This window comes from Pipistrellus hanaki, assembly GCF_964339955.1.
Source record: "Pipistrellus hanaki genome assembly, chromosome: X".
Classification (NCBI taxonomy): domain Eukaryota; kingdom Metazoa; phylum Chordata; class Mammalia; order Chiroptera; family Vespertilionidae; genus Pipistrellus; species Pipistrellus hanaki.
The window spans coordinates 78,081,133-78,102,279 of record NC_140524.1 but is presented as its reverse complement, the minus strand read 5'-3'; the positions used below and the strand labels follow the sequence as shown (position 1 = coordinate 78,102,279).

Here is a 21,147-nt window from a genome sequence, read left to right as displayed (position 1 = left end):
CAAGTAGAGTCCAATAAGTGGTGTGTATGTGTGTGTGTGTGTGTGTGTGTACACTACAGTGTGTAATCAGTAGTATGAATGCAAACAGCAGAAACAGCCTGAGAGGGACCAGCTGGAAAAGGGGGTGCAGGGGGTGGGAGGGGAGGAGTTAGGGACCACAGATATACTAATTTATTTTAAAAGCAATTTCTTTCTACTTCCCGCTTCTTGGAGGCTAATATATATAATGGACTAAAATCGTGGTTCGGGGTAGAGGCCACGTGCTTTTGTGAGCCCTGCAAGTAGATGTTCCTTGAGTTTTCCCTGACACTGTTCAGAAGGGTCACCACGTTTCTGCATCTTTTGGGGGAATCCTCCCAGCGCCAGGCTGCTTCAGAGACTTGTGAGGGCCTGCTGAGCATGTGTGAGCAGTGCCGCGCATGCTCTGTGAAGTGGGCAGGTTTGCCCGGGCGCTGGCTGTGACTTCTACTACTTCTCCCCGGCCTCCCCCCGCCCAGCACCTCCCCTCTTTCCCACCCCCCGCCACGCGGTCCTCCCAACTCGCTCCCGCCTCCTTTCCCCACACCCCCATCACCCCAGGCTAGGGAATCTCCACTGACGTGCTGGTGACGCTATTGTGCCTCCGTGGGGTGGGGTGGGGTGGGGGGAGGGAGGTTGTCTAGGCACCGCACAGGTAAAGCCGCCGCTGCCGCCATATTGACAGAGCTGGGAGCGGGGAGGGTGCTCAGGGAGGCGGGGTGAGGGTGGGGGTCACCGCCAAGCGACAGTCTAGGCGGAGGCAGTGCTGAGCGGAGCAGCAGCTCCAGGAGAGACAGACCGGAGTTGTCTTCTCTATGGGGAGCGGCAGCTCCTCCTGGAGGAGGTGACCTCCTGCTCCCAGCCTCGGAGGGACCCAGGGGCTAGAGTAGAGGTCGCCGAAGGCGGGGCTGGAAGGTTTTGGCGGCGGCAGGAGAGCTCCACGGACAGGATGCACGGCGGTGCCCGTGGTCTGCAGCTCCCGTTTCTGCGCTCCTGAAGGGGCGATGCTTCCATTCGCTCCTCAGGAGGAGCCCTGGGATCACGACATGGAGGTGTTTGGTGGCGGCGCGAACAGTTGCGAGGTTAGTGTGGTGGCCAAGGGGGGGGGGGGGCTGGAACCACCCCCATCCTTCCCTCCAAACCCTGGCGGGAACTCCAGAAAGAAGGGGCGTGGGGCTGGGCGCAGGGCGCCCAAGTAAGCCCTCTGCAGGCTGCAGGATGGTTCAACAAGCGCTGTCCCAGCTGTCCCTTCCCTCAGCGCAGGCAGGGACTAGCTGGCGCGCTCAGTTGCGGGGAGGATGCCTGCCTCGCTGGCTGCTCTGGAGTTGTGACTAAGTTTCTGCGCTTTGTGATCTAGAGTGGGACTAGGGGGTGCGCCAGGTGTCACGTTGGGTTCGCAAGCCTCTCTCCGTCTCTGGGAACACTTTGAGGGACAGCTGCTAACTTCAGCTCTCTGTTGAGTCGTGGGCGTTTTAGGAACTCAGGGCAACAAAACACCAAGTTGACTAAGTCACTGGGGACATTTGCACCTAGGCATAAGTGCACCTTAGTGACTTGGCTTTCTCATTTCTGTGTGGCTTGTGTCTTTTTTGTAACAACCCCGGTACCTATTAACTGGACGCCAGATTTCTTAATCTACATTCAGGTGATGTTGTAGCAGTGTTTCCCAAAGTGTGGTACGCGTACCCCCAGGGGTACGGGAAGAATTTGGTGGGGGAACACGTTGCACCGGAGTTTGGTGGGGATATGCACTGCACCATGCTTAGCTGCGCCTAATCCTACGTTCTCATGAGTATGAGGGGTACTCAGCGTTACAAAAATTATAGAAGGGGTACACATATGTCAAAAGTTTGGGAAACACTGCTCTACAGCATCCTCTGTGGTCCCTCTTTTTACTGCCCCCTTTCCTCCGCCCCTTCTTTCTGCCGTTCACAACTGTCGTCTCCTCCACCCCATTGTTCCATAAAAGATACATATAAATCCCAGACCTTATATGATGTATCTTTGATTAGACAGCGAGATTTAACCTCAAGATTTAGGTTCTTCTCTTTTCCTGATCCTCTTCTGAAACTGTTGGGGTTGAACTTTGATCAGCTGTGCAGTGAGAACTTGAATGTGCACAGGTACTTCGCTTTATTGTTGTTTGTTGTTGCTATTAAAAGCAGGCAGCATTTAAGCACAATAACTGTACTTTTGGGATAGAAAGTCAGATCCTTTTCTGATAACTTAATCGATTGACAGCCTAGTACTACAGTAGAGGCCACCATAGACCTTCTAAAAATACTTGAATGACAAACTACCAATAGTAGTATTTTTTGAGGAAAGACTTGAAATCCTCAGTGTCTCAAGGTGCACATTTGCCTTTAAGTATCACTCCATCCTTAAAAATACACTTTGGACTCTTGTCTGTTTAACTCATTCTTTTTTCTTTGCAGATTTCCAACTGAACTGGGTTAAAATTACATGCCAGGATAACATTTAACAAGAATGTAGTGGAAACACTTTCAGGAGTCTAAAGTTGAGACCTTTCTACTAATAGGGAATACTAGAGGCCCGTGCACAAAATTCATGCACTGGAGGAGGGGGTTGTCCCTCAACCCAGCCTGTACCCTCTCCAATATGCGACCGCCTCGGGGGACATCCCTCTCATAATCCGGGACTGCTGGTCCCAACTGCTTGCCTGCCTGCCAGCCTGATCCCCTGCAGGCCTGATCAATGACTACCCCCCTGCCAGCCTGATTGCCCCCAGCTGTCCTCCCCTGTAGGCCAGGACCCTTCCAACTGCCCTCCCCTGCAGGCCTGGTCGTCCCCAACTGCCCTCCGTTGTAGGCCAGGTCCCCCCCCCCAACTGCCCTCCCCTGCAGGCATAGTTGCCCCTAACTTAAGGTGACCAGACGTCCCACTTTTGATGGGACAGTCCTGATTTTTAACATTTTGTCCCGCATCCCACAGCATTTTTAAAAAGTCCCAATTTTTGGAAAGAATGCAGAACAAACTTAGGGAACGGCGGGAGAACCCCAAGAGATCCTCAACCCCCCCCCACCCCCCCATCCCGTCTATGGTGTCCCGCTTTACCAATTTCAAAATCTGGTCACCTTATCCTAACTGCCCTCCCCTGCTGACCCAGTCACCCCCAACTGCCCTCCTTGGCAGGCATGGTGAATCTGAACTGCCTTCCCCTTCAGGAATGGTCACCCCCAACTGCCCTCCCTTCCCTGAGGCCTGGTTGGCCACAATTGCCCTCCCCTGCTGGCCATCTTGTGGTGGCCATCTTGTGACCACATGGGGGAGGCCATATTGTGTGAGGGTATGATGGTCAATTTGCATATTACCTTTTTATCATATAGGATTTACTATAGAATTAAGCAATTCCCAAATACATTTAATATTCTACATCTATTATGAACAGGACAAATGAAGAGGGGTTCATTTCTTTTTAAAATGTAGGGATGCTTTATACTTCCAAGAATTTTCTGGATAGACTATTTAAGAGCACAGGAATTACTGTTTTATTAATGTATGTAATCTACTGACATAGACTCAGGTATCTGGTTTTTAAAACCAGTTGAATAAGGATGGTTTGGGGGGGTAGCCTTTCACATGCCTACTATTTTATTATTTTTGTTAACTTTTACTGTATAAGTGTTTTCTTTCTTTATTTTTATTTTAAGTATTTTATTTTTTTATTTTTTAAAAATATATTTTATTGATTTTTCACAGAGAGGAAGAGAGAGGGATAGAGAGTTAGAAACATCGATGAGAGAGAATCATCAATTAGCTGCCTCTTGCACACCCCCTACTGGGGATGTGCCCGCAACCAAGGTACATGCCCTCAACCGGAATCGAACCCAGGACCTTTCAGTCCGCAGGCCGACGCTCTATCCACTGAGCCAAACCGGTCCCGGCTATTTTAAGTATTTTCTATTGTAATTACCACACACGGTTTTTTATTTTTTTGCACTATGTTTTAGATATAGTAGAGATTTAACAATGGGTCTGTCTACCTCAGCAATTTGGAAAAAATACTCCAATGAAAATTGTTAATCCTGCCGAAATCGGTTTGGCTCAGTGGATAGAGCAGGGGTCGGCAACCTTTAAGACATAAAGAGCCACTTGGACCCGTTTTCGAAGGAAAAAAAATACCTCGGAGCGGCAAAACCATTGCGACATAAGTAATACAGCTCTCGCCCCGCCCTGCTATCTGCCCTGCTAGTGTAGGACCTGCTGGGGGCCGCAGCAAAGGTTCAAAAGAGCCGCATGTGGCTCCGGAGCCACAGGTTGCCCACCCCTGGGATAGAGTGTCGGTATGCGGACTGAAAGGTCCCAGGTTCGATTCCTGTCAAGGGCATGTACATTGGTTGCAGGCGCATCCCCGGTGGGGGGTGTGCAGGAGACAGCTGGTAGATGTTTCTCTCTCATCGATGTTTCTGGCTTTCTATCCCTCTCCCTTCCTCTCTGTAAAAAATCAATAAAATATATTAAAAAAAAAAAAAGAACCTGGAAATGGTTTATTAAAAAAAAAAAAAAAGAAAGAAAGAAAAAGAAAATTGTTAATCCCTATGAATTACCGTATTTTCCGGCGTATAAGACGACCCCTAATTTTACAGTTAAAACATAGGTTTAGGCCTATATTCGCTGTATAAGACTACCCCCCACTTCCGAGGCAACACCAGTTCTTTTTTTAATAGACCGCCTCTCTGACTCTGGCCAATCTGAGCAGGCTTTTTACTAGCATACAGTGTAGCTTCGGGTACAGAACGTATACACTGTGTTCTAGTAAAAAGCCTGCTTGGATTGGCTGAGTTAGAGAGGCGGTCTATTAAAAAAAGAACTGGTGTTGCCTCGGAAGTGGGGGGTAGTCTTATACAGCGAATATAGGCCTAAACTTATGTTTTAACTGTAAAATTAGGGGGTCGTCTTATACGCTGGAAAATACGGTAATATGAAAGGTGAAAGTAATGTGGTGAAGATAGTGTTTCTGCATTTTTAGATTTAACCCTTAAAATGATTTAATTCAAATATTCTAGGTGAAGACTAAATGCTACATATAAACAGGCCTGATTGGTATTTAGTAGAAGTTTTTGTTGTTATTTGTTTATAATGGTATTCCTTTGAGAATTTATTCTAATTACATTTTTGTTGATGTTGGCTTTAGAGATGTTAACCTTTGAGCATGAACCTTATGGCCTTCAATTGTGATAGTTTTGGAGACTAAGGATGCTTTCATTGTAAATATGTATTTCGAAAATATGTTGGCATTCTTTAATAAAACCTAAGAATCTATTAATTTTCATGTGAAGGGAATTTCTGTGTGTTTAAATCATGATAAAATTAAACATTATATACATTACCATATATTATGGATTAAAAGATCTTTTTCAATATCTTTTATTTGTCTTGTTTCATGGGTCATTGTTAACCTTTGAATTATCATTCAGAAGTGTGAAAATTGGTTGTTTAAGGCAACGTATTTTCCCACAGGAAAAATTATTAAAGGTAGTTACACTTTCAGACCATGGCACAATAGAGAGGTGTAATGATGAAGAGCTTAAACACTAGAATTTTCTTATAGAAAAATGTCTTGGAGGTTTCAAACAAGAACTAGCTTGGTTCCAGTGAGAAGTGGATAATGGCCTGAAAAGGAAATATGGGCTCTGTTGGCTACTGGAAAAAAGTTTCATAGGTCGATGCTCAACCACTGAGGTACACTGGAACTGGCTATACCACAGCTTTTTTATCTACTCATCTACTGATGGACACTTGGGCTGTTTCCAGATTTTAGCTATGGTAAATCGTGTTGCTATGGATGTAGGATTGCATACAATTTTTCTGATTGGTGTTTCGAAATTCTTAGGACATATTCCCAGAAGTGGGATCACTGGGTCAAATGGCAATTCTATATTTAATTTTTTGAGGACACTCCATACTGTTTTTCACGATGGCTGCAGCAGTGTACATTCCCACCAACAGTATGCTAGGGTTCCCTTTTCTATGCTCTAGGACAGTGGTCTGCAAACCACGGCTTGTGAGCCACATGAAGCTCTTTGGCCCCTTGAGTGTGGCTCGGCATTAGAAGCACTTCTTCAAAATAGACTCGCCCAGGCCGAAAACCGACTTCTGCGAAGTTTCAATCACACTGTATGTGTGCGTCCGCACGTGGTATTTTGTAGAAGAGCCACACTCAAGGGGCCAAAGAGCTGGCATGTGGCTTGTGAGCTGCGGTTTGCCGACCACTGCCCTAAGAGATGTATTGGTAAACATACTGCTATGACAGATGTCTGAGATTTTGCTTCTTATAGTTTCTTCTAAGATTTTTTATGATTTCACAACTTACATTTAAGACTTTTATCCACTTTGAGTTTATTCTTCTGTATGGTGTAAATTGGTGGTCTAGTTTCATTTTTTTTTTTTTTTTGGCATTTATCTGTTCAATTTTTTCAACACCATTAATTGAAGAGCTTCTCTTGACTCCATTGTATGTTTTTGCCTTCATTATCAAATATTAATTGAACTTTATGGCTTAAGTTGGTTTCTGGGGTGTCTGTTCTGTTCCATTTATCTATATGCCTGTTCTTGTGCCAGTACCAGGCTGTTTCCACTACAGTGGCTTTGTAGTATAACTTGATATCTGGTATAGTGATTCCTTGAACTTTGTTTTTCTTTTTCAAGATTGCTGTGGCTATTTGGGGGCTTTTGGGTTCCATAAAAAAAATTAGTAGTGTTTGTTCTAGGTCTTTGAATTATGCCGTTAGTATTTTAATAAGGATTGCATTGAATCTATAGATTGCTTTGGATAGTATGGACATTTTACTGATGTTGATTCTACCAATCCATGAACACTGTATAATCTTCCACTTGTTTGTATCCTCCTTGATCTATTTTTTCAATAGCTTGTAGTTTTCTGAGTACAGTTCTTTTATCTCCTTGATTAAGTTTATTCCTAAGTATCTTATTTTTTATTGTTGTTGCAATAGTAAATGGGAATTTTTTTTTTTTTTTTTTTTTTAGTTTCTCTTTTTTAAGTTCATTATTGGTGTATAAAGGTTAGGGAGATGTGGGGGAGATAAGAGATCAACAGAAAGACTTGTGTGCATGCATATAAACGTAATCAATGGACACAAAACTCTGGGGAGAGAGGGCATGTATAGGAGTGGGGTGGGGGGGAAATGGTAAGATATGTACACATATAATACCTTAATAAAAAATAAAAATAAATGCCAATGACTTCTGGGTGCTAATTTTGTATCCTACTATGTTGCCAAATTTATTTATTAAGTCTAGCAATTTTTTGGTGGAGTATTTAGGGCAGGGGTCCTCAAACTTTTTAAAGTGGGGGCCAGATCACTGTCCCTCAGAGAGCTGGAGGGCCGGACTATATGAACTACTAATTCCTACTGTAACACCTCGGCTGTGCTCACTGCCCAAAAAACCTGGCAGGCCGGATCAGACTCCTCTGCGGGCCACATGCGGGCCGTAGTTTGAAGACCCCTGATTTAGGGTTTTCTATGTACATTACCATGTCATCTGCTAATAATGCCAGTTTTACTTACTCCTTTCCAATTTGGAAGTCTTTTTTTAAATTTTTATCTGATCACTGTGGCTAGGACATACATTACTATCTTATCTAATAAAAGAGCAATATGAAAATTGACCATATCTCGGCTATACCTACAAGCCACACCCATCACCTAATTAGGAGTGAATATGCAAATTAACCCAACCAAAATGTCTGCAGCCAAGGAGGCTAGGGTTTCCCAGGCAATGGAGGAAGCCAAGTTTTCTGCCTGCCTTGGTCTGCCTTGGCCTCCATTTAAGGCTACAAAGTTTCAATTATAGAAGATAAATAAATTCCAACAAAAATGGCGGCAGCCACAGAGCTGGAGAGAGCAGGAGACTTGAGTTGCCCCCTGGTGATGGAGGAAGCCAAGTTTCTGCAGCCCTGGCCTGCCTTGACTTCTGCTTAAGGCTACAAAGTTTCAATTATAGAAAATAAATAAATCCCAGATACCAGGGCCTCTACTTGAGTCGAAGGGGGGTGTGGCCATCCTGCAAACCACCACAGACTCCTCGCCCAGGACACCCCATGCCTCAAGGAAGCCCCCACCCTGATCCAGGACACCCTGAAGGGCAAACCAGCTGGCCCCCACCTGTGCACCAGGCCTCTATCCTATCTAATAAAATAATAATATGCAAATTGGCCATCACTACAACATCAAGATGGCTGCCCCCATGCGGAAACAAGATGACTGCCACAAGATGGCCAACAGATGAGGGCAGTTGGGAGGGACCAGGTCCGCAAGAAAGGGCAGTTGTGGGTGATCAGGCCTGCAAGGGAGGGCAGTTGGGGGCAATCAAGCCAGCAGAGGAAGGCAGTTATGGGTGATCAGGCTGGCAGAGAAGGGAAGTTGGGGGTGACCCGGCCTGCAGGGAAGGGCAGTTGGGGGGGACCCAGGGCTGCAGGAGAGAGCAGTTGGGGGGACCAGCCCTGCAGGAGAGGGCAGTTAGGGGTGACCAGGCCTGCAAGGGAGGATAGTTAGGGACAAATAGGCTGCCAGGGGAGCAGTTAGGCATCAATCAAGCTGACAGGGGAGTGATTAAGGGATGATCAGGCTGGCAGGCAGAAGCAGTAAGAGGCAATCAGGAAGGCAAGCAGGCGATCAATCGGGAGCCAGCAGTACTGGATTGTGAGAGGGATGTCTGACTGCCCATTTAGGCCTGATTATCCCTCGGAGGGATCCCAGATTGGAGAGGGTGCAGCCTGGGCTGAGGAAGACACACCCCCATATACAAATTTCATGCACTGGGCCTCTAGTGTTAAATAATAGTGGTGAAAGCACACATGTCTGTCTTGTTTCTGTTGTTAAACAAAATTGTTTAGTTTTTGCACATTGAGTATGATGTTGGCTGTAGGTTTGTCATATATGACTTTTATTATGTTGAGGTATTATCCTTCTATTCCCAGTTTGCTGAGAGTTTTTATTAAAATGGGTGTTAGATATTATTGAATACTTTTTCTGCATCAATTGATAGGATCATGTGATTTTTGTCCTTCAATTATTTGTGATGTATCACATGTATTCACATTTGTGAATATTGTTCCAGCCTTGCATTCCCAGAATAAATACCACTTGGCCATGGTGTATGATTTTTTTACTGCATTGCTGGATCTGATTTGCTAACATATTTTTGAGGATTTCACCATCTATGTTGATCACATGTAATTATCTTTCTTTGTATCATCTTTATTTTTGGGGGGATTAAAGTAATGCTGGCTTCATAGAAGGAGCTTGGAAGTGTTCCTTCATCTTGAGTTTTTTGAAATAGTCTGAAGAGAATAGGTTTTAGTTCTTCTGTGAATGTTTGGTAAAGTTCCCTGTGAAGTTGTCCAGACCAGGACTTTTGTTTGCTGGAAGTTTTTATTATTTTTTTAAATTACTGTTTCAATTTCCTCAGTAGTTATCAGCCTATTCAAGTTTTCAGATTCTTCCTGATTTCATCATTAAAGATTGTATTTTTATACTAGTATGTCCATTTCAGCATAGGGAATACCAGCTAGGAGGCTATTGTATTACTCAGTGGAAGCAGTAAATATTTGAAATAGGGCAGAAGGGGTTGAAAGGATAGGGCTGATGGTAGAGACTTTGCAAATATAAAAATAGAGTTTGGCAACTAACTAGATGTCTGTGACTCAAAGGAAAGAATAAAAATCCATAGAGATTAGGAATGTTGTAGTAGTACTTAATCAGTTTAACAGATATTTAATGCCTGGTTACCAATATAAGTATCTATGCTGACCACTGGAATAATACAAAAATAACTAGGGGATATAGAAACTAAAATGACTCCCTCATTCATATTGTCTTGAATAAGAGGAAAACACTGAAAATTTCTTGTCATGCTTGGATACTTAATAATCTTTACTACCAATGGTGGATGCACTTATTATAAGCTAAAACATTTTTCATGCTTTTAAAATGATCCTTGGGCTTGCAATTCTTGCTTTTTAAATTTTAGCAATATTTACCTTAAATAGCATCTTGTGGCAGAGATTTGTTCTGAAATAATGATTGGTTCTTCTTTATGTAAAGTGGAAAAGAGAATAGGGACATCTTTGTTTCTTAAACGCTTTTACCTTTTTTTTTTCCAATAGAAATGGTCCCTCCCCCTTACTAGTTCCTCCCCAGTTCCTCCAAGACTATATTTTTTATAAACAAGTTTGGTCTGGAAATATTCAGGTCAGTTCCTTCAGGGCAGGGCCTCTATACTTCCATACCTTGATTACTTCATCAAGAGAGCTAATCATTACCTCATTACATAATAAAGTCTGACTGGGTGCTGCTGCTTTCTTGGCCTATATTGTTTTAATACCACCCATCTCATAGTTTTTCTCATCTATAGTTTTGAGGAAGATATATAAGATTTTTTTCTCTTCCTATCATTTCTATTTTGGTGGATGCTGTCATTTGTCTTTAGCAACATTTCTTCTTATTTTTATTGAATTTATTGGGATAACACTGCTTAACAATATTATATAGGTTTCAGGTTCACAATTCTACAACACATCATCTGTATACTGAATTGTGTGTTCACCACCACTCTGATAAAGGTATTTTATATTAGATACAAAAAGTAATATACAGCCTCACTTAAGGTAAAGATTGACCTTTGTCAAGGTTTTTACGGGTAGACACGACTACTTGCCATGACCCACTCTTAGAAATTTGTATGTTCAGACCATCCTATGTAGTTACTTTCAGTCTCTGAGTTTATAAGACCTACCATGTAGGCCTCCCCCGAGCTTGTCATATTTAATATATTTGTCCCTTTTTTATCCATACTGAATTTATGCCTGACTCATGGTTAAAATTTTAGAATAAAATGTTTTAAGATCTTTATTTGTGTCATCTAAATGTGTATGTATGTATGTAGATAGATATGTAAAGTATATGTGATATTTCATACCTCCAGAAGGTATTTTTAATAACTTTTAAAAAATGTATTTTTATTGATTTCAGAGAGGAAGGGAGAGGGAAAGAGATAGAAACATCAGTGATGAGAGAGAATAATTGATCAGCTGCCTCCTGCCCACCCTATATTGGGAATCTAGAGAACAGCATGGGCATGTGGCCTTGACCGGAATCAGATCCAGGACCCTTCAATCCCCAGGCTGACACTCTCTCCACTGAACCAAACCGGCTAGGGCTAGCAGCATTTCTGATGATCTGGTGGGTAGTTGGAATCTTACAGTGAGCCTTTTAGTAATTAAAAAAATTATATATATCAGAGAGGAAGGGAGATGGAGAGAGAGATAGTAACATAAATGATGAAAGAGAATCATTGATTGGATGCCTCCTGCATGCCTCCCATATCTGAAATGAAATCATGTGTAAAACATCTGGGCATATGCCCTGACTGAGAATCTAAGCATGACCTCCTGGTTCATAGATCAATGCTCAACAGCTGAGTTATGATGGTTGGTCAGCCTTTTTGTACTTTATCAGAATTTCCTATACAATGTTTACACATTTATGTAATCTCTAAAGACTATCTAATGTTATTGCTAATTTTTTTGTTCTTTGTGTATTTTGTTTAGGTTTGATTTGTTTGTAGATGTAGAGGTAAGCTTAATTTGGCTTTTGTAGAGAATAGAGATGTTTTCTGAATTATGCTGGATGAATTCTATATAAATTATTTTTCTGCTTGATTTTTATCTGTATGCTTGATGTCATGCTGTGTGACTGTGTGTTTGTGTGTGTGTGTGTGTGTGTGTGTGTGTGTGCGCGTTTGTGAGAGAGAGAGAGAGAGAGAGAGAGAGAGAGAGAGAGAGAATGTGTTTTACACATGATTTCATTTCAGAAAGTATTTGTGATCTTTTATAAGAAATACAATTAAATACAACAAGCATATCTTGGAGATCTTGCTAATTTTGTTCCATACCACCATAATAAATATTGCAATAAAGCAAGTCATATGATTTTTTAAAAATTTTCTTGTGTATATGTTATGTTTATACTATACTGTAATCTTATTACTAACAAATGCTTACCATCAGTGAATGATAACTTTTTTACTGATGGAGGGTCTTGCCTGCTGGTTGCTGAATGTTTGAGTGACAATGGCTATTTCTTAAAATAAGACAACAATGAAGTTTGCCACATCAGTTGACACTTTCATTTACAAACTATTTGTAGGGGGCAATGCTCTTTGATAGCATTTTATACACAGTACAACTTTCAAAAATAGGAGTCAATACTTACAAACCCCGTCACTGCTTTTTCAATTAAGTTTATATAATATATTTTGTTATCACTTCAAAAAATCTTCAACAAGTATATTTCATCTTAAGAAACTACTTTCTTTGCTCATTCATAACAAGCAGCTCCTCATTCATTAAGGTGTTATGAGATTGCAATAATTCAGTCACATTTTCAGGCTCTACATATAATTCTGGTTCTCATGCTATTTCCACCACATCTATAGTTAGTGCCTCTACTGAAGTTTTGAAGTTCTGAAAGTCATACACGAGGATTGGAACCACCTTCTTCCAAACTCCTGTTCATGTTGATATTTTGACATCTTTCCATAAAACATTGATGTTTTTTTTAATGGATTCTATTGTAGAACTGTGAATTCTTTCCAGAAGGTTTTCAGTTTTCTTTGCTCACATCCATCAGAGGAATGACTATGGCAGCTATCACATTATGAAATGTATTTCTTAAATTATACAATTTAAAAGTCAAAATTATCCCCTGTGGCATTGTTTGCAGAATGGATGTTGTGTTAGCAGGTATGAAGACAACATTAATCTTTTTTTATTTTTAATTATTTTTTTAAAAGAACATTAATCTTGTTATACATCTCTATCAGAGCTAAACATAGGGTGACCAAGTACATTGTCAATATTTTGAAAGGAATTTTTTTCCCTTAGCTCAACAATGGGCTTAAATTATTCAGTAAACTATGTTGTAAACAGATGTGCTGTCATTCAGGCTTTGTTTCATTTATAAAGCACAGGCAGAGTTGATTTACATAATTCTTAAAGGCCATAGGGTTTTCATAATGAGCATCGACTTCAAATTAAAGTCATCAGTAGTATTAGACACTAACAAGAGAGACAATTAATTCTTTAAAGCTTTGAAGCCAGGCATGACTTTTTTCTACCTATGAAATTCCTAAATGGCATCTTCTTCCAATTTAAAGCTATTTAAACTACATTGGAAATCTGTTGTTTAGTGTACCCACCTTTATTAATTATCTTAGATCTTCTGGATAATTTGCTGCAACTTCTACAGTATATCAGCCCTTGCTGCATCACTTTGTACTTTAATGTTGTAGAGATGGCTTCTTTCCTTAAACCTCATTTACAACTTGGCTAATTGTTAGGTACTTATCTAGACTCTGACATACCTTATTCACTAAGCTCAATAATTTCTAGGTTTTGATTTAAAATGAGAGCAATGTGACTTCTTTTCACTGGTACATTTAGATGACATTGTAGAGTGGCTTAATTTCAATATTGTGTCTCAGGAATAGGAAGGGCTGAGGAGAGAGAGATAGGCTGGGGAATGGGTGGTGAGTGTAGCGGTCAGAAAATACACAGAATTTATCAATTAAGTGTACTATATTCATCTGGGCACAGTTTGTGGCTCCCCCAAATAATTGCAATGGTAACATAAGAGATCACTGATCACAAATCACCGTAACAAATCTATCTATATATATAAAAGGCTAAGTGACTGACCATTCGTCTGACCTACCGGCTGGTACATACGAAGCTCACTGGCAATCCTATATAATAAAGAACTAACATGCAAATGCTCATTATGCCCTCACACCACCACCTGTAATGGTTTTTTAAGCATTAACAATTTTTTAAAAAAATATGAATATGATTCCTCTTGTTCAAATAAACATCAAGAGTGGAGCTTCACTGCCCTATCTTTTTTGGCTCTAGATAGAGCATCAGCCTGAAGACAGAAGTGTCCCATGTTTGATTCTGGTCAAGGGCACATTCCTGGGTTGCAGGCTTGAACCCCAGTAGGGGGCGTGCAGGAGGCAGCTGATCAATTATTCTCTCTCATCATTGATATTTCTAACTCTTTCTCCTTCTCCCCTTTTCTCTGAAATCAATAAAAAATATATATTTAAAAAATAGTGGAACTTCAGTATGTATGGCAGTTTAATTTGTACTTCATTCTTGCTTTACATACCTCCCCTTATTCCTGGCATTCATTTATGACAGTCACAGAGGATCATGATGTTTGAGAATATATTCCTCTTGCTTAAAACAAAACAAAACAAAACACACACACACAAAAAAACAACAACAACAACAACAACAAAAAAACCCACTTTGTTGAGAATATTACAGATGTCCCACTCATTTTACCCCAATTTCCCTCCTCCAAATGGTTTTGGTGGTACCCCCAGCCTTCACCACCCTATTGTTTCTGTCCATGGGTAATACATCTATGCATATAAGATCTTTAGTTAACCTTTCTTGACCCTCCTTCTCCCTTTTCCTTGAGATTTGTCCATCTGTTCCATGTTTTCATTTTATTCATCAGTTTATTTTGTTCATTTGGATTCCTTATTAGTTTTATTATTTTAAGATTCCATTGTTGATAGATATTTATTACCATTTTTATATATCTTAAAATCATTATTGTTGAAAGTATTACATATATCTAATTTTTCCCCCATTGACTTCTCCCAGCCCCTCTGCCCCATATCCCAGACCTTCAGCACTCTATTGTCTGTGTCCTTTGGTTATGCATATGTGCATACAAGTTCATTGGTTGATCTCTTCCCACCCACCCTCCCCTGCCTTTCCTTTAGTGTTTAACAGACTGCTTGATGCTTCTATTATCTCTGGATCTGTTTTTGTTCATTAGTTTGTGTTGTTCATTAGATTTCACATAGGAGTGAGAACAAGTGATACTTATCTTTCTCTCACTGGCTGATTTTGTTTAGCATAATGCTGTACATGTCCATCCATGCTGTTGCAAATGGTAACATTTCTTTCTTTTTTTACAGCAACATAGTATTCAATTGTGCAGATGTGCCACAGTGTTTTAATACACTTATTTGCTGATGGGCTGTTAGGTTGTTTCCAAATATTAGCTATTGCAAATGGTGCTGCTATGAATTTAGAGTTGCATATATTCTTTCTTATTGGTGCTTCTGATTTCTTAGGATATATTCCAAGAGATTGAATCACTGGGTCCAATGGGAGTTTCATTTTTAATTTTTGAGGCAACTCCATACTGTTCTCCACAGTGGTTGCACCAGTCTGCATTCCCACCAGTAGTGCACTAGGGTTCCCTTTTCTTTTTTTTAATACATTTTATTGATTTTTTTACAGAGAGGAAGAGAAAGGGATAAAGAGTTAGAAACATCCATGAGCGAGAATCATCGATCAGCTGCCTCATGCACACCCCCTACTGGGAGGTTCCCTTTTCTACACATCCTCAGGAACACTTGTCTTTTGTTGATTTGTTGATGATAGTCACTCTGAAAGGTGTGAAGGGTACCTCATTGTTGTTTTGATTGCATGTCTCGAACAATTAGTGACTTTGAGCATTTTTTATATGCCCTTTGGCCTTCTGTATGTCCACTTTGGAGAAGTGTCTACCAATATTTAGGTCCTTTGCCAATTTTTAAAATAGGATTGTTTATCTTCCGTCTTTTTTTTTTGGGGGGGGGATACTTTTTAAAATTCTTTATTGTTTAAAGTATTACCTATAGTATTACATATGTATCCTTTCCCCTTTATGACCTCTGCCTGGCCACCCCCACCCCCAGCACGTACCCTTACCCCCCTAGTGTCTGTGTCCATTGGTTATGCTCATATGCATGCATTCAAATCCTTTGGTTGATCTCTTACCCCTCCCCCCTGCCTTCCCTCTGAAGTCTGATGATGGGTTCGATGCTTCTGTATCTCTGGGACTATTTTTGTTCTTCAATTTATGTTGTTTATTATATTCCACAAATGAGTGAGATCATGTGATATTTATCTTTCTCTGACTGGCTTATTTTGCTTAGGATAATGCTCTTCATGTCCATCCATGCTCTTGCGAATGGTAAGAGTTCTTTCTTTTTTACAGCAGCATAGTAATCCATTGTGCAGATGTACAACTATTTTTTAATCCACTCATCTGCTGATGGGCATTTAGGCTGTTTCCAAATTTTAGCTATTGTAAATGTTGCCACTATGAACATAGGAGTGCATATGTCCTTTCTGATTGGTGTTTTTGGGATATATTCCTAGAAGTGGGATTATTGGATCAAATGGGAGTTCTATTTTTAATTTTTTGAGGAAACTCCATATTATTTTTCACAGTGGCTGCAGCAGTCTACATGCCCACCAGCAGTGCATGAGGGTTCTTTGTTCCTTATATCCTCACCAGTACTTGTCATTTGTTGATTTATTGATGCTGGCCATTCTGACAGGTATGATATGGTACCTCATTGTCTTTTTAAAAAAGTATATTTCATTGATTTTTTACAGAGAGGAAAAGAGTGGGATAGAGAGTTAGAAACATCGATGAGAGAGACTCATCGATCAGCTGCCCCTTGCACACCCCCTACTGGGGATGTGCCCACAACCAAGGTACATGCCTTAACCGGAATCGAACCTGGGACCTTTCTTTCCACTGAGCCAAACCGGTTTTGGCCCCTCATTGTCTTTTTTATTTGCATCTTTCTGATTATTAGTGACTTTGAGCAAATTTTCATATGTCTCTTGGCATTCTGTATATCCACTTCCTATTTAAGTCCTTTGTGCATTTAAAAAAATATATTTTATTCATTTTCCACAGAGAGGAAGGGAGAGGGATAGAGAGCTAGAAATGTCGATGAGAGAGAAACATCCACCAGCTGCCTTCTGCACACCCCTACCGGGGATGTGCCGGCAACCAATGTACATGCCCTTGAGGGGAATCAAACCTAGGACATTGCAGTCTGGAGACCTACCCTCTATCCACTGAGCCAAACCAGTTTCAGCCCTTTGTGCATTTTTGATTGGGTTGTTATCTTTCTTTTGTTAAAATGTATGAGTTCCCTATAAATTTTGAGATTAACCCCTTATGGGAAGTATCATTGTCAGGTATGTTCTCCCATGCAGTAGGCTTTCTTCTTGTTTTGTTAATGGTTTCTTTTGCTGTGCAGAAGCTTTTTATTTTTATGTAGTCCCATTTGTTTATTTTTCTTTTGTTTCCATTTTCCTATGAGATCAGTAAATATATTGCTAGGAGAGATGTCTGAGATTTTGCTACCCTATGGTTTCTTCTAAGATTATAATGGTTTCAAGTCTTACATTTAAGACTTTTATCCATTTTGAGTTTATTTTTGTGTATGATGGGAGTTGGATGTCTAGTTGCATTTTGTTGCATGTACCTGTCTAATTTTACCAATGCCATTTATTGAAGAGACTGTCTTGTCCCCTTTGTATTCTTTTGCTTCCTTTGTCAAGTATTAGTAGAACATAATGACTTGGGTTGATTTCTGCAGTATCTCTACTGTTCCCTTGGTCTATATGCCTGTGTGTGTGTGTGTGTGTGTGTGTGTGTGTGTGTGTGTGTGTTTCCCTAACATCAGACTGTTTTGAGTACAGTGGCTTTGTAGTATAACTTAATATCTGGTATTGTGATCCCTTGAACTTTGTTTTTCTTTCTTAAGATTGCTGAGGCTATTTGGTGTGTTTTTTTATTTCATATAAAGTTTTGGAGAATTTGTGCTATGTTTAAGAAATATGCATTTGTATTTTAATAGCGATTTCATTGCATCTATAGATTGCTTTGAGTAGTATGGACATTTTACTGATGTTGATTCTACCAATCCATAAATACCGTATATTCTTCCACTTGTGTATATCTTCCTCTATCTCTCTTTTCAATGTTCTGTGGTTTTCTGAGTATAGGTCTTTTATCTCCTTGGTTACTTTATTCCTAAGTATCTTATTTTGTTGTTGTTGTTGCAATGGCAAATGGGATTTTCTTTCTTTTCTTTTTTTTAGTATCTCTTTCTGACAGTTCATTATTGGTGTATAAAAATGCCACAGTTGCCGAAACTGGTTTGGCTCAGTGGATAGAGCATCGGCCTGAGGACTCAAGGGTCCCAGGTTCGATTCTGGCCAAGGGCATGTACCTTGCTTGCGGGCACATCCCCAGTAGAGGGTGTGCAGGAGGCAGCTGGTCGATGTCTCTCTCTCATTGATGTTTCTAACTCTCTATCCTTCTCCCTTCCTCTCTGTATAAAATAAAAATATATATTTTTAAAAATGCCAGTTTTCTGGGTGATAATTTCATATCCTGCTATGTTGCCAAATTCATCTATTAAATCTAGTAGTTTTTCATTTTATTTTATTGTTTATTGTATTACAAATAGTAGTACATATGTCTCCTTTTGTCTCCATTGACCTTCCCTGGCCTCCCCTACCCCCCAGCACATGCCCTTAGCACCCCCCCCCAGTGTCTTGCATCCATTGTTTATGCTTAAATGCATACATGCAAGTCCTTCGTCGATCTCTTATTCACCCCTCCCACCTGCCCCAGCCTTCCCACTGTAGTTTGACAGTCTGTTCGATACTTTATTGCCTCTGTATCTATTTTTATTCATCAGTTTATAATGTTCTTTTTACTTCACAAATGAGTGAGATCATGTTATTTCCAATTCCATCCAGGCTGTTAGTATAAAAGCTTTTTTCCCAAAAAATAAAAGAGTAAATTTTTCATGTTAAAAAAATTAAATCTAGTACTTTTTTGATGGAGTCTTTAGGCTTTTCAATGTACAATATTATGCCATCTGTGAATAATGACAATTTTACTTCCTCCTTTCTAACTTGAATGTCTATTATTTCTTCATCTTGTCTGATTGCTATGGCTAGCACTTCCTGAACTATGTCGACAAGAATGATGAAAATGGGCATCCCTGTCTTGTTCCTATTATTAGGGGGAATGGTTTTAGTGTTTGCCTATTGAGACTGATATTGAGTGTAGGTTTGTTATATAAAACTTTTATTATGTTGAGATATGATTCCTCTATTCCCACTTTGCTGAGAGTTTTTATAAAAAATGGGCGTTGGAGTTTATTTAATGCTTTTTCTGCATCAATTGATATGATCATGTGATTTTTGTGTTGCAATCTGTTAATGTGCTGCATCACATTTATTGATTTGCAGATATTGTACCAGTCTTGAATCCCCAGAATAAATCCCACTTGGTCATGGTGTTTGATGTTTTTAATTTATGGCCGGATCTCATTTGCAAACATTCCTTGAGGATGTTACCATCTATGTTCATCATGGATATTAGCTTGTAATTCTCGTTCTTTGTAGTGTTTATCTGGTTTGGGAATTATGGTATTGCTAGTTCTCATGAAGAGAACTTGGAACTGTTCCTTTCTCTTAGATTTTTTGGAGTAGTTTGAGGAGGATGAGTTTTATTTCTTTGAATGTTTTGGTAAATCACTCCTTTGAAGTCATCCAGATAAAGGCTTTGGTGTGCTTGAAGTTTTTATTTATTTTTATTTTTTATTACCGCTTCAATTTCATCAGTAGTTATCTGCCTATTTAGGTTTTCTGATTCTTCCTGATTAAGTTTTGGAAGATTATATTTTCCTTGGAATATGTCCGTTTCATCAAGGTTGACCAGTTTATTGGAATAAAGTTGCTCATAGTATGTTTTTTATGATACTTTGTATTTCTGAGGGGTCAGTTGTTACTTCACCTCTTTTGTTTCTGATTTTTTTTTTTATTTGGGTCCTCTCTCTTTGTTTCTTGGTGCATTTGAATAGAGGTTCATCAGTCTTATTTATCCTTTCAAAGAACCAGTTCTTTGTTTTATTGATCTAGTATTTTTTAAAATCTCTATGTCATTTATTTATGCTTTGATCTTTATATTTCCTTCCTATTTACTCTGTGCTTTTCTTATTGTTCTTTTCTAATTCTTTAAGTAGTTAAGTAACTTATTACACATTTTTCTGGTGTTTTTTTTTTTTTTTTTTTTTTTTTTTTTATAGGTTGCTCTCTCTCTTCTCCTTCTGGCACCCCTGTAATGCAAATGTTGGTAGGCTCTTTACACTCTACATATTTTTGTATTATTTTTTCTTTTGTTCTTACGATTGGGTGCTTTTTGCTTTCTCATATTCCAAATTGTTGATTCATTTTCAGAATCCTCTATTCCACTGTTGAATCTCTGTAAATGATTATTTATTTCAGTTGGTGAATATTTAATTTTTGACTGGTCCTTTTTCATGTCTTTGAAATTCTCACTAAGATCCTTAAAAGTTTTACTAAGTCCCTTGAAGTTCTCACTAAGATTCTTGAGGAACCTTATACCCATTGTTTTAAACTCTGTATCTACCCTGTTTCCCTGAAAATAAGACAGTGTCTTATATTAATTTTTTCTCCCAAAGTTGAGCTAGGTTTTATTTCAGGGGATGTCTTATCTTTCCATGCGCTAGGTCTTATTTTCGGGGAAACATGGTAGTAGTTTTCTTGCTTGAATTCCATTTAGTTCTTTTTTACTGGAGATTTCTTCTGTTCTTTCATTTGTGACATGTTTGTTTGTGTCTACATTTTTGGATGCTTTCCTGTGTTTGTTTCTACATATTAGGTGGAGCTGCCATGTATCCTGGAATTGATAGAGTGCCCTTTTTTTAGGTGGTGTCCTGTAGGGCCCAGTTGTTCAGCCTCCCCATTCACCTGAACTGGGCACTTTATGTGCACACCTGTGTGGGATGTGTTCAGTCTTTTTGTAGTTGAGCCTTGATTGCTGTTGGCATCACTGGGAAGAATTTGCCTCTAGGCCAATTGGCTATAAGTACCAGCTGCAACTATTTTAGTTGTCATTTTGACAGGGGTGTGGGAGATAGCAATTTCCAGTGTTTATGCCACTATTTTTGTTCCTCTTTGTTTTATTTACTGTTTTTCTACAATAATTTTTACTATATGAATAAGAAAACATTTTTACTAATGAATTGCCTTTGAATTTAAGTCTCTTATGTCTTTGGACTTACTTCCCTGGTATTACAATAATTAGGTTACTATCGGTTGGTTATCTGAGTTAACAAATCACCTTTTGAGTTGCCTGTGATAGTTCTCATTCCAGTAATGTTTGACTTTTGTAT

General features: G+C 39.8%; 1 protein-coding gene across 3 annotated transcripts in view; it reads left to right on the top strand.

Annotated features, from left to right (window-relative positions):
* Positions 1-790: 790 nt before the first annotated feature.
* The window catches only part of RPS6KA6 (ribosomal protein S6 kinase A6), a 165,297-nt gene continuing 144,940 nt past the window's right edge, over positions 791-21,147 (top strand). The window contains exon 1 of one of the 3 annotated variants that reach the window (XM_084869561.1): positions 791-1,100. In XM_084869561.1, coding sequence (XP_084725687.1) covers positions 1,023-1,100 — 78 coding nt within the window. In that variant the 5' untranslated portion in view covers positions 791-1,022. Of the gene's footprint in view, positions 1,110-21,147 lie in introns of all 3 variants that reach the window. The other 2 variants (XM_084869563.1, XM_084869562.1) reach the window with 2 other exon arrangements.